This window comes from Plecotus auritus, assembly GCF_963455305.1.
Source record: "Plecotus auritus genome assembly, chromosome: 11".
NCBI classification, from domain to species: Eukaryota; Metazoa; Chordata; class Mammalia; order Chiroptera; family Vespertilionidae; genus Plecotus; species Plecotus auritus.
In genome coordinates this window covers 9,399,154-9,416,947 of record NC_137777.1, presented here as the reverse complement: position 1 = coordinate 9,416,947, position 17,794 = coordinate 9,399,154, and the positions used below count along the sequence as shown (strand labels likewise).

Below are 17,794 nucleotides of genomic sequence, written 5' to 3'. Positions count from 1 at the left end.
GTACCTCCAATACTCTGTGAGCTTTTCTTTTTCCTTCTAGTTGTAGAATTTTCACTCAGCCAGCTTTCCTGTGGTTCTGGATGGTGTCCCTTCTGTCTTTTAGTTGTAGTTTTTAAATTGTTGTGCGTGGCAGCAGTTTAGGTGTTTACCTATGCCGCCATCTTGGTTTCTTCGCCTTTTTTGCTTCTTGAAATCCTTTTGTCTTACCACCTTTTTGTATTCTGCCTTTTTTCTTTTTTTAAAAAGTTTTGCTTTGGCCTCTTTCTCTTGTGTATTACTTAGGGTGGTTTCAGGTACAAGTAACAGACATCTGAATTAAATGTGCTTATTCTCCCACGTAACTGGAAGTCTAGAGCTAGTGCAGGCTCAGGGGTGCGATACAGCAGCCAACTCACGTCCCCCGTCTCTTCTGGAGAATGATCCCTGGTTGAATAAGCGCTTACTCTGTCACCTATAGCTTGGCCAGCGATTGACTCATAAAAGGGAAAGTGAAAAATGCCAACCCGCTTGCTTCAGAGTAATTTCAGGACCAACTTTTTGGCACAATTTTGCTCTAAGCCTCCCTATAATGAAGCTTGAGGCTATCCTTGTTTATTTTCTCCCTCTGCTATTTTTGGATTCCGTTATTCTCTTTGTTCCGACAGCACTCCTTCTTTAAATCACGTGCAGCCAAATACTTATCTCAGGCTCTGCTTCTGAGGAACCCGGTATGAGACACAAACGCTTACTACATCCATCATTGGCAAAGGGTGGGACTATCGTGATTGGCTTGGGTTCATCATTTGGGGCTCGATGAATGCCTGGAAGCCAACCACAATGGTCCTTACACCTCTCTCTCCACTTTCCTTCTTGCTTTTCCCATTCTTCCTATTTTTATTAGTCATTGTCATGGATTTTCTTTTAAAAGTGTAACAAAATGCATACAACATAAATGTATTTTCTCTAGTCTTTCTATGATGTGTTTAAAAATGTAGAACTGATTAGCTGTGTTAAAAAAAAACTGGTAAGCATTGGTCCGACCTGGAATTGACCAATTTAGTTTTGAGGGAAGTGATCCTTAAACTCTCTGACATTGTAAAATTCATATTGTTTATGTTAATGAAATAAGTGCATTTTTAAAAATGAATTTTATTATTTATATCTTTGGACAATTTTTCTAGTCTGTTATACTCTTGGACTATGCTGACTTATATGTTCTTTTGATATTATAATTTTTTTAATTCTTTTTTTTGAGTTTTTGTTTTTATTTATTTTATTTTATTTTTTAATTTCTTTATTGATTAAGGTACTACATATGTGTGCTTATTCCCCCATTACCCCCCACCTCCCATTCATGCCCCCACCCCCCTGTTGTCTGTGTCCATTGATTAGGCTTATATGCATGCATATAAGTCCTTTGGTTGATCTCTCCCCAATATTATAATTACTGAAGCATACTAATGTTCTTTTGAATACTAGTTAGCCAAAGTTATTGAGTATGTAATATATGCAGGGTATATTAATTCATTCCATTCTGCCAGCCTTTCAGATTAGTGAAGATCCCACTTCGATCTGGCAACTTGGAAAGACAATAACAGTAGGTGCCATTCACTGAGTGTTTTACTAAATGTCAGGCACTGTGCTGGTCACTTCACATACATTGTCTCTATTTTTTTTCTTCTTTGTAATACCACTGGGGAAGTATTATCTTCCCACTTTTATAAGTGAAAAAAAATCCCGAGTTTAACTTGAAGAGCTAAGGCAATTTGTCTGAAGTCACACAGTTATAATAGTATTAAGAAGTACTAAGGATTATGGAACATTTATTGTGCTCTAGGCCCTATTCTAAGTAAGTATTTGGATTATCTCATTTGGTCTATACAACTCTAGGAGCTACTGTTATTATTCACATTTTACAAATAATAGAACTGGGGTAAGTAACTTGCTCAGGGTCACTCAGAGAGTAAGTGATGCAGGTAGGATTTGAACCCAAGCAGACTCCAGAACCTGCACTCAGCCACTATGCTGTTCTAAAGAAGAATTCAGTACACAGTTAAAACCAGAGTTAAAACTTTATATATAATTATTCATATATTTTTTTCAACTTGATCTGACTGCTCTTTTGTCCTCAGTTTTAGGGACTTTGCTTAAAGTTAGTCCGTTTAAGGAAGTACATACAAATTTCTATGTAGATCTGTGATTGTAAAACACAAACTTGACCTCATCACTTTTAACTCTTTAGGTACTCCAGTTCAGAATGATCTGCAAGAATTTTTTGCATTAATTGATTTTGTAAATCCAGGAATATTAGGCTCTTTGTCATCTTTTAGAAAAATATATGAAGAACCCATCATTATATCGAGACAGCCTTCTGCTTCTAAGGTATAATTTATTTTAATAAATTTAGGTTAAAAAAAGAGCAGTATGAAAAAAATAAAAAGAGCAGTATGCCTGGGGAAATTTTCTATTACTTGGGTAGTTTTAATTTAGGAGAAATTAAATTAGTATAGTTAATTTTTCCCCCTCACAATCCTTGAACTCCTATATTTCTTATTTTAGAAAATAATAGTATCACTTTTTAAAATTTCATAAATAGGTACTTCATATAGAAAGAATTATAATTGATAGTAAACATGTAAAAATGCTCATCCTTACTGGCATTGAAAAGTAAACCAAAGTGGCCCTTGCTAGTGTGGCTTAGTTGGTTGGAGCATCGTTCTATACACCAAAAGGTCAATGGTTTGAAACCTGGTCAGGACACATACCCAAGTTGTGAGTTTGATCCCCGGTCAGGGTGTATACTGAAGGGTGTATCAGGAAGCTACTGACTGATGTTTCTCTCTCACATCGATGATTCTCCCTCTCCCTTTCTCTCTCTCTAAAATCAATAAAAACATATTTTTTTCCATTGATTTTTCAGAGAGAATGGAAGGGAGGCGGGGGGGGGGGGAGAGAAGATAGAGAGAGAGAGGCAGAGAGAGAGAAACATCAATGATGAGAGAGAATCATTGATCGGCTGCCTCTTGCACACCCCCCACCAGGGATCGAGCCCACAACCTAGGCATGTGTCCTTGGCTGGAATCGAACCTGGAACTCTTCAGTGTGCAGGCCACACTCTATCTACTGAGCCAGAGCCATTTCACTCTTTTTTAATGGCTAAGCCATAGTCCATTGTATATGTGTACCACTTCTTCATTATCCATTTATCTATTGATGGACACTTAGGTTGCTTCCATTACTTGGCTATTTAAATAATGTTGTAGTGAACATAGGGATGCATATATATAAACAAATATACACACATGGGATTTATTTTAAGCTTCATTGTGAAGTTCTGTATACTCTAAAGCAGTGGTTCTCAACTTTTCTAATGCCGCCACCCTTTAACTGTAATTTTGCTACTGTTAATGAATCGTAATGTAAATATCTGTGTTTTCTGATGGTCTTAGGCTCTACAGCAGCGGTTCTCAACCTGTGGGTCACGACCCACAGGTTGAGAACCACTAGCAGGGTCGCCTGAGCCCATCGGAAAATACAGATAATTTACATTACGATTCATTAACAGTAGCAAAATTACAGTTATGAAGTAGCAATGAAAATAATTTTATGGGTGGGGGTCACCACAACATGAGGAACTGTATTAAAGGGTCGCGGCATTAGAAAGGTTGAGAACCACTGCTCTAAAGATTCTATATAGCCAGTGTTTTGAACTCTGCATCTGGTAGATTGTCCCCATTTTGTTTAGTTCTTTTTCTGGAGTTTTATTATATTCTTCCATTTGGGACATGTTTTACTCGTACTGTATTTTGATTTTAAAACTGTACTATTATTTAATGAATAATGTGTAATGATTTGGAAAGAATCAGTAGTGCTTTGTGCCAATAATTTCCTATAGGGTTAATTTTAGGATCAATAACTTGTCAAAATATTTGCTTACAAGACTTTGCTGTATCAGCTCTTTGCTTTGATTTTAAGACTATGTACCATTACAGTGTTCACATAAAAACTTCCTTTCAGAATAATTAGGTTTGTAGATTATAGATTTCTGGTTGCTCTCACCGGTGCCAAATAGCCAAACAAACAAAAATTGAGGAAACTGTGGCTTCACTTAATTAAATGATTAAGCTGAGCATTTAAAGAGATGATGGTTGGTTTTCCTTTCGCTAACTTGTATTTCATTTACTCTGATGAATCAAAAACCTGAACTGAAGTTACTAAGTTTATCATTATAAGATATTTAATGTTCATTTCATCTGCAAGTTAACTTTAAGTCTGCTATTTCTTTCACAGGAAGAAAAGGAGTTAGGAGAGAGAAGAGCAGCTGAACTTGTTTGCTTCACTGGACTCTTTTTCCTTAGAAGAACCCAAGAGGTCATAAATAAATACCTTCCACCTAAAATAGAGAATGTAGTCTTTTGCCGACCAGGGGCGCTACAGCTTGAACTTTATCAAAAGCTGTTGAATTCTCAGGCTGTGAGGTTCTGTCTTCAAGGGTCGTTGGAAAACAGTCCTCATCTGATATGCATAGGCGCTCTTAAAAAACTGTGCAATCACCCCTGCCTTTTGTTCAACTCCATAAAGGTAAGTAGCAGGTGAGACTGTGTCAGGATGTGAGCTGAGGGTTCTCTGTCATGTGAATCTAATAGGGCAGAGTGGACTAATTCCTGGGCTTGTATTTGTGGGTTTCCCCAAGGATCTGAGTCTCTTCAGGATGGTTCTGCTCTCGAGCAGGTCCGGCCCCTGTTTGTTCTTCAGAGCATGTCCACATGCGGAGAGCTGAACTAGGGATGCCTTCTAGACTGTGCCCCATGCCCTTTGGAACCTTGTCTAGTACTTTGTCATGGTTTCTCTTCCGGTCTTTTATTAAGATAGCCAGTCAGTTTTGTTTGTTGGATGCTAACAAATACAGAATTTGCCATTATAAAGTAACACATGATTTTTGTATGAAAATCACAAAAAAGACAATAAAAATGATATGCTGGTTAGAATGCAAATGGTTAAATGGAAGATAGTTTGGTAATATGTATCAAAAGCCTTATAATTCTGTATATTTTGTGACCTGGCATACCACTTTTTGAAATTTATTATAAAGAAATAAAGCTCACTAACCAGTTTGGCTCATTCGATAGAGCATTGGCCTATGGACTGAAGGGTCCCAGGTTTGATTCCGGGCAAGTGCATGTACCTTGGTTGCAGGCACATCCCCAGTGGGGGGTGTGCAGGAGGCAGCTGATTGATGTTTCTATCTCATCAATGTTTCTAACTATCCCTCTCCCTTCCTCTCTGTAAAAATCAATAAAATATATTTTAAAAAAAAGAAATAAAGCTCTCCAGTCAGAGAAAACCACATTTTGCTATTAATAATAATAATAATCTTAGCTAGCACTTAATAAGCACTTATCATGTACCAGACATGAAGTACTTTTCTAGAATGACTTATTCTTTTTTTATTTTTAAATGTTTTTATTTATTTTAGAGAGAGAGAAAGGGAGAGGGAGAGAAGGGAACATTATCGATTAGCTGCTTCCTGCCCCTTGCTGGGGATCGCGCCCGCAACCCGGGCATGTTCTGTGACCAGGAATAAACCGGTGACCTGCTGGACGATGCTCAACCACTGAACCATACCAGCCAGGCTAGAATGATTTATTTTTAATTTTTTTATTTTTATTGATTTCAGAGCGGGAGAGAGAGGAAGAGAGAAGTAGAAACATCAATGATGAGAGGGAATCATTGATTGGCTGCCTCCTGCATGCCCCCTACTGGGGATCGAGCCTGCAACCCAGGCATGTGCCCTTGGCTGTAATCGAACCTGGGACCCTTCAGTCCACAGACGGACACTCTATCCATTGAGCCAAACCAGCTAGGGCTAGAATTATTTATTCTTGATAAAATTCTATGTAATGGGAACTATTATTACTATTCCCAATTTTTTTGTTGAGGAAATAGGGACTCAGAGATATGTATATATGATCTTTTTATAGAGAATTTTGATGCTGTGCTTATTATTTAAAACCTATTTTTCCACTCAGTAAATTGTGAACATTTTCCCAAATTAGGGGCCTTCTATAGATAAGATTTTTAATGGCTACATAGTTGAGCTGGCCATCTGGATATTTAATGAACATAAGGCAGCTTGATGTATAGTGAGAGTTTTCTGTTTTGGAATTGGAACAAGGTACCAGTTCCCACTGTACTACTTACCAGTTCTTTAACCATGGCCAGGTTACATCTGCGAGCCTGGCTTTCTTAACTGGAAAGCAGAGACAATAATAACTTCCTGATAATGTTATTGGGCAGTTTGGTGAAATAGTATGGAAAGGTGCACAGTGATAGCCTGTTATCTCCAACTTGCCCTTACCAATTTTTATTCTTATATATTTTTCTTTAAATAGTAAGATAATAATTTGCAAACAAAGGAAAACCTTTGGGTGCCACACGATGCTTGAAGTCATTAATCATATACTTAGAAAATGCAGTGTTGTACTGAAATTCTTTTTTTTTTTTTAAATATATTTTATTGATTTTTTTACAGAGAGGAAGGGAGAGGGATAGAGAGCTAGAAACATCGATGAGAGAGAAACATCGATCAGCTGCCTCCTGCACACCTCCCACTGGGAATGTGCCCGCAACCAAGGTACATGCCCTTGACCGGAATCGAACCCGGGACCCTTCAGTCCGCAGGCCGACGCTCTATCCACTGAACCAAACCGGTTTCGGCTGTACTGAAATTCTTGAAGTTTATCCTGCAAAGGGTTATGTTTACATAGTTTATCATAGAAGTCAGCTTCTATAACTCTGCAGTAGACAGGATTATAACTATTTATTAAGCAACATTTTAAGAAACAGATTCTATATATTTGGGCATGATGTCTAGCAAAAATAGAAGCTAAAATTCTTCCTTAAAAGGAAGACCTTACAATGATCTGGAATGTATTAGTTAACTAATAACAGGCATACTGTACTGCATAGGGTACTGTAAGTAAGGATCAATATAAAATAGCTGAAAGAATCTTCCACATGTGTAAGTAATAGTGATAAATTTGGTAAATGTGGGAGAGAGTGAGGACTCCTGCCAGTCCCAGAAATCTAATCTAAAAAGTAATGAAGTCATTAATAAATATAATCTGTAGCTATATGTTTACATTTCAGCTAGGCAGTTCTAGGGTGGGAATTTCAGAGGTGCTGACAATCGCTTTGGAATAAAATTATTCTAAAAACTAATGGTCAAATAAAAATATTGTTGTAAGTAAGAATTACTTTCTGCCAACTTATTGACAGAATTGTTCCTTCTTGCAGAAGAAATTGGTAAGATGGAGTGAACGACTGTGCTCCTTTTTGAGTATCACCTGGGAGGGGCCGTGCAAGCCCACAAACCAGGAGAGGAAAGTTAAAAGCGGGGAGGGAAAAAGGGAAGGAGAGCGAAAAAAGTATCAACGATGAGACAGCTCAGGCTTTGGAGAGGATAGATTTTATAGCACTATTTGCCCTCTGTTTTCCTCTCCTTTATTTCTCTGCTTCTGGCTCCCTTCACACTGCCCTGCCCACCCCCCCCTTACATCCAGACAGTGATTCTGCACTTGTAGGGTAAAGGCAGCAGGCGTTAGGGGACTGCATTAGAACTGCTCTGTAATTAACTCAGTAGGACACATGTTACTTTTTAAAAATATGACCAACGCCCTGGCCAGTGTTCTCAGTGGTTAGAGCGTTGGCCTGTGCACCAAAGGGTTGTGGGTTTGATTCCTGGTCAAGGGCACATACCTGGGTTGCAGGTTCGATCCCTGGCCCCAGTCGGGGCAAGTGCAGGAGCAACCAATCGATGTGTCTTTCTCAAATAGATGTTCTCTCTCTCTCTCTCTCTCTCTCTCTCTCTCTCTCTCTCTCTCTCTCTCTCTCTCTCTCTCCCCCTCTCTCCCTCCCTCTCTCTCTCTCTCTCATTCTCTTCCTCTCTCACCCTCCCTTCCACTCTCTCTAAAAATCAATGGAGAAAATGTCCTTGGGTAAAGATTAACAACAACAACAACAATATTTACATGATAAGTTAGCTTGGTCTTTTTCAGGAAGCTATTAATATTCATCTTTCCTCCCATAATTTGAGCATTTTTCTCTTCCAATTAAAAACAAACAAACATGAGCCAGTGTTAATCATTCTTTTGAATAGGAAAAGGAATGTAGCTCAACTTGGGATGAAAATGAAGAGAGTAGTTTATATGAAGGCTTGATAAATGTGTTCCCTGCTGACTATAACCCTCTCATGTTTACTGAGAAGGAGTCAGGAAAACTACAAGTGCTGACAAAGCTCTTAGCCGTTATCCACGAACTTCGTCCTACTGAAAGGTAAGTGGTCAATCTAATAATCTGCTTATAAGTGCTCCTGGAATTTTGGTTTAGAGTATGGCCTTACTCCCCCACCCTTTCTTTCTTTCAAAAGAAGAAAACATTAAAAATAAGTTTTCTTTGGGGCATGATCCGAGTCTGTAAGTTTTTATTTAAGAAAAAACTAAATATAAACACGTATATTTAAAAAAACCCTAGAGAAGTCTTATAACACCTAGCTTGTACTTTAAGCTCTTTCGGAATCCTTTTTTTTTTAACCATCCCTTAAACGTTGATACCCCTTAGGGTTTTCTCTTTAGCCTCCTTCTTACTCTAAACACTCTTTCTGGGTTCTCTCTACTCCCCATAGTTTTAACTATCACCCATATATTCCAAGTTTGTCTCTCTCGTCCAGCCCTCTGTTCTAGTTCCCACATCCTTCTTTCTAACTCTTTAATGGACATCTAAATCTAATTCTTTGGTTTTTTCTTTTTTATTGGTCATTACATTCCTTTTTAATCTATTTCTGGGCAGACTCTCTTGTTATTATCTGTAAAATCTCCAGTGAAAATTACAGTTTGGCTATCATTTTGAATTTACAAGATATTTCCCTCATTCTTTTTTTTTTTTTTTAATAAATCTTTATTCAGATTATTACAATTATTTCTCCTTTTTCCCCCCATAGCTCCCCTCCACTCATTTCCCACCCCACCTTCTGCCCTTACCTCCCCGCCACTGTCCTCATCCATAGGTGTATGATTTTTGTCCAGTATCTTCATGAACCCCCCATACCCCTTTCCCCCTGAGAATTATCAGTCCACTCCCTTTCTATGCCCCTGATTCTATTATATTCACCAGATTATTCTGTCCCTCAGGTTTTTAATTCACTTGATTTTTAGGTTCACTTGTTGATAGATATGTATTTGTTGTTCATAATTTTTATCTTTACTTTTTTCTTCTTCCTCTTCTTTAAGAATACCTTTCAGCATTTCATATAATACTGGTTTGGTGGTGATGAACTCCTTTAGCTTTTTCTTGTCTGTGAAACTCTTTATCTGCCCTTCAATTCTGAATGATAGCTTTGCTGGGTAGAGTAATCTTGGTTGTAGGTTCTTGCTATTCATCACATTGAAAATTTCTTGCCACTCCCGTCTGGCCTGCATAGTTTCTGTTGAAAAGTCAGCTGACAGTCGTATGGGTGCTCCCTTGTAGGTAATGAACTGTTTTTCTCTTGCTGCTTTTAGTATTCTCTCTTTGTCTTTTGCTCTTGGCATTTTAATTATGATGTGTCTTGGTGTGGTCCTCTTTGGATTCCTTTTGTTTGGGGTTCTGTGCGCTTCCTGGACTTGTAAGTCTATTTCTTTCACCAGGTGGGGGAAGTTTTCGGTCATTATTTCTTCAAATAGGTTTTCAGTATCTTGCTCTCTCTCTTCTTCTGGCACCCCCATAATTCTGATGTTGGTACGCTTGAAGTTGTCCCAGAGTCTTCTTACATTATCTTCAACTTTTTGGATTTTTTTTTTTTTGCTTTTTGCTTTTTCGGTTGAGTGTTTTTGCTTCTTTGTAATTCAATTCTTTGACTTGATTTTTGTGTTCCTCTTGTCTGTTTTTGGGTCTCTGTATAATATTTTTTATTTCAGTCAGTGTATGTTTAATTTCTAGTTGGTCCTTTTTCATATCTTCGAGGGTCTCGTTATATTTATCGGCCTTTTCTAGGATATTCTTTAAAAGCCTTATAACCGTGGTTTTGAATTCTATATCCAGTCGTTTGTTTTCCTCCATTTCTTTCATTTGTGATCTGATTCTTTGACGCCGCATTTTCACTGCTTCCCTGAGTTGGTAAGGTAGATTTGTGTGCTAGGTTTCCAATATGACCCAGTGGGTCTGCCTCCCCAGTTAACCTGAGGTGGACACTCTTGGTGCACCCCTTTGTGGACTGTGTGTACAGCCTTGTTGTAGTTAAGTCTTTATTGTTGTTGGTATCACTGGGAAGAATTGACCTCCAGGCCAGTTGGCTGTAAGGATCAGCTGTGTCTATGCTGGGAGAAGTTCGGTGCTGGAGACAGCCTTATAGGATTAGACTTGCCAAATTGCAATAGCCTCTGTGCTCAGCTTGGATGGGGTGGAGTCTCAATCTTGGCTTCCCGTCAGCCTTGCCCTTGCGTGCACGTGCGTGCCTTCAGACCTCTGCCTTCCCGGCTCCCGAGTCTCCGCCCGAGAGTCCAGACTCCCCCGACAAGAGCGTGGGTCCCCAGGGGCTCGCCTGGAACTGGGGTTCACTGCAGTCAGAACTGGGGCTCAGTGCATTCAGGAGCCTCTGGCTCCCTTCCACTAGGGAAAGCCTGTGGCAACCTCCGCAGCCTTTGTGCACACTGGCGCGCGCGCGCTTTCAGTCCTCCGCCTTCCCCGGCTCCCGAGTCTCCGCCCGAGAGTCCAGACTCCCCCCACAAGAGTGTGGGTCCCCAGGGGCTCGCCTGGAACTGGGGTTCACTGCAGTCAGAACTGGGGCTCAGTGCATTCAGGAGCCTCTGACTCCCTTCCACTAGGGAAAGCCTGTGGCAACCTCCGCAGCCTTTGTGCGCACTGGCGCGTGCGCGCTTTCAGTCCTCCGCCTTCCCCGGCTCCCGAGTCTCCGCCCGAGAGTCCAGACTCCCCCCGTAAGAGCGTGGGTCCCCAGGGGCTCGCCTGGAACTGGGGTTCAGTGCAGTCAGAACTGGGGTTCAGTGCGGTCGGGGGCTTTTTTCCCCCTTCCGCCAGAGAAAGTCAGCCAGGCTCTCAGCTGCCCTTCCTCTCTGCGCGCACAAAGACCCTTTGCCGTACCTCCAATTCTATGTGAGCTTTTCTATTTCCTTCTAGTTGTAGAATTTTCACTCAGCCAGCTTTCCTGTGGTTCTGGATGGTGTCCGTTCTGTCTTTTAGTTGTAGTTTTGAAATTGTTGTGCGAGGCAGCAGTTTAGGTGTCCACCTATGCCGCCATCTTGGTTTCTCCTCTATTTCCCTCATTCTTGATTTTTTAAATTGCCTCCTCTTCTTGTGAATGTTAACTCTTACTTGAGGATGTTGTTTTCTATTTTCTCCATTGCTGTTTTATTCAGGTTTCTCCTTTTTTGTTCTATTTTTAATGTTGGAGACTCACCACAAATAGATGGTGATCTGTGGTGTCCATTTATATTTAAGAGGGAGGCAGTAAAACTCACTGAAGGTTATGTGTGCGTGGGTGAGGCTTGTTGATTGGCCACCCTCATTGGGTAATTAGGCAGCGAGCTGGCTTCTTTATTTAGGGGTTCCTTATCTCTGTGGATCTCTTCTCTGGGGCCATTCATGTCATCTCAGAGATGACTCTTCCAATAAAACCTTTCCTGGGGTGGGATGTAAGAGGGATGCCTGGCTGCTGCTGTTCTGGGGGTTGGCAGGAAAAGGGGGCTGGGACCTTACGTATGCATACTTTCATTCTGATAGTCATTATACCCCTGTCTCTCAAAGTCCTCTAGTCTGTTTCTTTGGTTTGCTTTCTCCAGACAACAAACATGGTATCTGAGAAAGAAAAGTCAGCTGGTTACGTGGGCTAGGGCCTGGGTTCTGTTGTCGGTGCTCTTGTCAGAGCTCCAGTCTCCTTCCTTCTGGGGTACCTGAAGAATATTCTCTGGGGTGAATGAACTTGCACTTGTTTCTTATTGGAATCGCCCACTTTGGGCAGTAAGGTTTCACCTTCTCTGTAGATCACTATGAAAGTAGATCACTATTTCATCATTTTCTGTTTTCGTATATAAATGTCTCCTTTAAAAAAACCCTCAAAGATAGAGTTTGTATTTCTGTCTCTCATTCTCCGGCTGTTTTTAGGGTGACTTTAGAGAGGTGAAGAAGGCAGAAAAGTTTTTACTTCACTATCTTAAAACTGGAAAATCTCTTAGATATTAACTTTAAAATTGAATTTGAAGGAGAACCTGAGTTTTAATGTATACGGACATTGTTGCATGTTCTATAAATATCAGTGATGATATTATTTGGTAATGTTCTTCAAATATACCAAGAGTCTTTCTTTTTGATTGACAGGGTGGTATTGGTATCCAACTACACACAAACGTTGAATATTTTACAAGAAGTATGTAAGCGTCATGGATATGCTTATACAAGACTTGATGGACAAACACCAATCTCTCAAAGGCAGCAAATTGTTGATGGCTTTAATAGTAAATACTCTTCTGATTTCATTTTTTTATTAAGTTCAAAAGCTGGTGGTGTGGGACTTAACCTTATTGGAGGATCTCACTTAATTCTCTATGACATTGACTGGAATCCAGCCACTGATATCCAGGTAGGACTAGTTCTTATGCATTAAGTAAACATTACAGAATGCCTGCTGGGGATATACCTGCTGGGGATACAAAGATGATGATGTATGGTAAATGCTGATGATGTGTGGTAACTGAGCCCCTATTTTTCATCAGGCACTCTGCTAAGTGCTTCACATCTATTCAGTTTTCACAATAATCCTTCTCAGTGTGGATAGCCCCATTTTGCAGATGAAGATATGAAAGCTTGCCCTAACCGGTTTGGCTCAGTGGATAGAGTGTTGGCCTGCGGACTGAAGGGTCCCAGGTTCGATTCCAGTCAAGGGCATGTACCTTGGTTGTGGGCATATCCCCAGTAGGGGGTGTGCAGGAGGCACCTGATCGATGTTTCTTTCCCATCAATGTTTCTAACTCTCTATCCCTCTCCCTTCCTCTCTGTAAAAAATCAATAAAATATATTAAAAAAAAGATATGAAAGCTTGTTCTACGTAGGTCACATAGTGTAACTGGACAATCAATGGCTCTGTGCTAGTTGTCACTACTTGAGCCAATTAAGCAGAGACAGGGTTGAATCATATATGAGCGTTTATTCCAATACTGCCACCAGTATGGGAGAGCAGCAGGTCATCCACAAAAATCTTCTCTGCAGCCCCCATAAGCCAGCTGCTTACGTAGGGTAAGACAAAGATTACACGGGGAAATGTGGATTATAGGTATGGGGAAGTAGGAGACTGGGGTGGGACTCCATTGTTTGGGCAACAAAGTTGTTAATCTTTCCATGGTAACAGGCAGCTCTTGAATGAGAATGGTTCCTAGGTTGAATCCCAGGTCTTGGGGGCGTGCAACTCCCAGCCAGGTCAGAATGTCCTTTCTTTAACCAACACAAGGCAATCATGGTTAACAGAGCATGATTACATTTCCCATAACCACAGCTAGTCCCCAGTATTCTATTTTTGCCCCTAACAATAGCTTATAAAGGGCAGAGCCAGGATTCAAACCCAAACCTGTATGTATCTAGGCTCTAAGTTGCTGCAGGTACTGCAGGCTCTAATTGTCCTCCCCTAACGAAGTTCTATGGACAACACTTACTTTTCCTAGCATCGATGAGTATTGTCAAACAGAGTTCACTTGCATCTTGAGACATCAGAATGCTTATGACCATCAGGGGAAGACAATTAAGTATTACAGATGCTATGATCAATGTTTGTGCAGAGTATAGTAAAGATATAAAATTAGCTTATTTCGGAAAATATTTCAGAAGAAGCCTTTGGTTTACTTCAGAATACAGTCCATCTTTACGTATTTTAAGATTTCTGCTTACAGATTTGCACCTCAGGTGGTATCTGTGTTTTTATTACAGTGAAAAGATACAGATTAAAATCGGTAAAGGTAAAAGGTACATGGGCTAGAGACCAGGCACAAGCTTCCCTTTTCCTCCCCTACTGGAGTTCTGTGGACAACACTTAATTTTCCCAGCATCCATGAGTACTGTCAAACAGAAGTTCATTTGCATCTCGGTGTCCAGAGTTTTTGTTGGTTGGTCGTGTAGGCATGAAGTACTTGAGTGACTGACCTCAGTTATTCAGTCTCCAACTTCACCAGAGGGCAAACTGACAGGGCACAGCCGAAATCACATTGTTAGCATAAAAGATCTAGTGGCTGCAAGCCCCAGCTAAACAGAGACCCTTTATCAGGCAGGATACCCCAAGGGCTTAGAGGTTGTCTACTTGCAGCTGGTGGGAAGGCCAGACCTTCCTTTGGAAAGTGCAGGGTTTGCACATCAACCCTTACAGCACGGCATCATTGATCCTCAAACCTCAGGGAACTGCCTAGAGCCTGAACTGATTGCAGGCGTCCTCAGGATTCCTTAGGGATGAATCATGAGCTACTCGGACCGGGAATAATCCCTCTGTGCTCAAGCTACATGTGGTTTCTTTGCATTCTTCTTTCTTTTAATCCTCACCCAAGGATATTTTTTCCCCATTGATCTTTAGAGAGAGAGAGTGAAAGGGAGAGAGAGAAACATCCGATGTGGAGAGAGACATTGAATGGTTGCCTCCTGCATGTGCCCTGACCCGGCCGGGGATCAAACCTGCAACTGAAGTATGTGCCCTTGACTGGCAGTCGAACCTGTGACCCCTTAGGTCCATGGGCCAGTGCTCTAACCACTGAGCAACCAGCCAGGGCAGTTCTTTGCATTTTGCTATCTAAACTCACTGTGCCATTCACTGATGCAGATAGACCCTCTCACCTTGTTGACACCCCTCTAGTTATTTTACAGCCCCACAGTGGGTGTCCGTGCCTTCCTTTTTCTCAGGAAAAAGATAGGAAGTGGAGAATGCTTTGACATGCCTGCGCTTTGTCTTTTGAAGCTATAAGTAAAATCAAGAATTCCTCATCTTAAATGTATTAATGCAAATTGCTTATGGGGAAAAGGCTATTAGTTTCAACTGTACTCTCAGAATTCTCATTTATTTTCTAAGGCAATGTCTAGAGTGTGGAGAGATGGTCAGAAACATCCAGTACATATTTACAGACTCCTAACCACAGGTAATAATCCTTCAATGTGCCAAAAAAGTGTATTCCCTTTGAATAATAGAAAAAAAATTTTTGTTGTTGTTAATCTGTGCTTCAGTGTTAGGAATTATTGTTCTTTTGTTAACTATATGCTAAGCATATTTTACCCTGCAGAAATAACAGACATAAGGATCTGCAGTAAATCTAATGAATGTTTTCTCTTCAGGAACAATAGAAGAAAAGATCTATCAAAGGCAGATCAGTAAGCAAGGCCTTTCTGGGGCAGTTGTAGACCTGGCCAAGGCATCTGAGCACATCCAGTTTTCAGTAGAGGAGCTTAAAAATTTGTTCACATTACACGAAAGTTCACACTGTGTGACTCATGACCTGCTTGACTGTGAATGTGCAGGAGACCAGGACCATACAGGTTTGTTGTATGTTAATTCCGTTAGGATGGTAAAGTTCATTTGTCTCTCTGCAGTAGTTGAAAGTATTTAAATACAGAATAACTACAATATTTACCATTTGTATATGTTAGTTTCTTTCCCTCTGCATGTCAGAGGGCAACTGCCAGATCAGTATTTGAGAAAATATTAATTAGAAACTTAATCTCTCAGTTTCGCTTCTTATTTTTGAAACAGCTGTGAGAAATTTAGCTTAGAGAAATCTTTCAAATTCTGGCATAATGGCTTCAGAATTAGAACCCTTATTTCTATTTCCCTCAAAACATACACTTGACAGAGTAAGCTTACTCTTTAATTTATGTAGACCTTAATCATAATGGGAACGTACTTTCTGAGGCGGTTAGCAGGGGCCACCATACTTCCCAGTACCTGATGAACTAACTGCTAGAGCTGGTTAAGTGAAGCTAAAAACGTCAGTCCCGTCCTAGTCAGTGTGGCTCAGTGGATAGAGCACTGGCCTGCGGACCGAAGGGTCTTGGGTTCGATTCTGGTCAAGAGCACGTTACCTCAGTTGCAGGGTCCCCCCTGGCCCGGGCCCTGGTGGGGGCTCAGGCAGGAGGCAACCAGTCAATGTGTTTCTCTCCCATTGATATTTCTGTCTTTCCCTCTCTCTTCCACTTTCTGTAAAAATCAATGGAAAAATATCCCCGGTTGAGGAAATAAATAAATAATTAATTAAAAAAAAAAAAACACATCAGTCCTCTGTAATTAACACCATTCACATAGGAACTGGATCACAAGTGACACTTGAGTGTTCAAGAGTTTGAAGTCACTTGATAAATTATATTGAGTAGGTTAAGAAGTTAGACTGTACAAGACTGACACGGAAACTTTATATTTTATATAAATTAATATTGGGTCCTCTACTGTATGTTTTCTATTTTAACAATTTTTGCTTTTGTCTTCTCTTCCTTTTTCATTGTATTTACTCTGTTCTTTTTCTTATTTTTCAAGTTGAATGCCTCGCTTAACGATTTTCAGTTTTCTTTTATGAAATGGGTATTTAAGGCTGTAAATTTTCCCCAAGGCTGGATCTTATAATTTTGATATGTAGTTTTTTTATTATTTAGTTATAAATATTCTGTATAATGGACTTGATTATGGAGTGTTGTCCCAGATTGTTCCAGTTATATTCTGAATTAGGAAATATATCTAGTCCCAAAGGTGTTAGATAAGGGATTGCAGCCCTGCAACATATCTCCGGATGATTATGTGTTCAGTGTACGTCTCCTATTAGACCGGAAGGTCCTTGAGATCAGAGAACAAAATGTAATAAATTGCATAAACTCATTATATCACAAAGTAAAAAGTATTGTATATGGTAGAATATTGATTGGCTTAAGGATTTTCTCATTCTTTTACTTATTGCAGGTGATTCATTGGAAAAATTCCCTGTCTCTAGAAATTGTCAGCTTGGCCCACAACACAAGAAGTCTGACTCCCTGAAACCTCTCTCCATGTCACAGCTGAAGCAATGGAAACATTTTTCTGGAGATCAGTTAAATCTTAAAGATCCTTTTCTTGAAAGAATAAGAGAAAATGTGTCATTCTTTTTTCAGAATATAACCAATCAATATACTGCTCTGTAATGAAAGATTACTTCATGACATTCCCTTGCCCACCCCCCCTTAAAAAATAACAGTAATTAAATGCAAGTTTTGAAAACTATTAGAATTACTTATTTAATTAATTAAATCCTTATTGTTGAAAGTATTACATATGTCCCTTCCCCCCCCCCCAATTGACCCGTTCTAGCCTGCCCCTGTCCCCCAGGCCTTCACCACCCTATTGTCTGTGTCCATGGGTTGTGCATATATGCATACAAGTTCTTTGATTGATTTCTACCCACCTACCCAACCATCTCCGCTTTCCCTTTGAGATTCCACAATCTGTTCCTTCCATGTCTCTGGATAGAATTACTTATCCTATATAATAAAGAGCTAATATGATAATTAGTCTGAACAGCAGAACAACCGTCTGGACAACCTTCCGGAAGAAGCCGGGGCTGCGAGGGCCGGCTAGGGCTGTGAGGGCTGGCTGGGGCTGCAATGGTCGAGCCCCTTGCATGAATTTCGTGCATCAGGCCTCCAGTATTACAATAATAAATTTGTTGCAAAGTGTATCAGAGTTTTGATACAGCACTGTTGTTTAATTTTTTATGTGTATTCTTTCTTAAAAATATATTTTTATTGATTTCAGAGAGGAAGGGAGAGGGAGAAATAGAAACAT

The 17,794-nt window shown here is 40.1% G+C and overlaps 1 protein-coding gene across 1 annotated transcript in view; it reads left to right on the top strand.

Annotated features, from left to right (window-relative positions):
• RAD54B (RAD54 homolog B) overlaps nt 1-17,231 on the top strand; it is a gene marked incomplete at its 5' end in the record, with an annotated part of 60,841 nt that extends 43,610 nt beyond the window's left edge. The window contains 7 exons of the mRNA XM_080646177.1: nt 2,222-2,361; nt 4,270-4,560; nt 8,138-8,313; nt 12,346-12,607; nt 15,068-15,134; nt 15,328-15,528; nt 16,937-17,231. Coding sequence (XP_080502303.1) covers nt 2,222-2,361; nt 4,270-4,560; nt 8,138-8,313; nt 12,346-12,607; nt 15,068-15,134; nt 15,328-15,528; nt 16,937-17,154 — 1,355 coding nt within the window. The 3' untranslated portion in view covers nt 17,155-17,231. The remainder of the gene's footprint in view (nt 1-2,221; nt 2,362-4,269; nt 4,561-8,137; nt 8,314-12,345; nt 12,608-15,067; nt 15,135-15,327; nt 15,529-16,936) is intronic.
• Nucleotides 17,232-17,794: the final 563 nt, after the last annotated feature.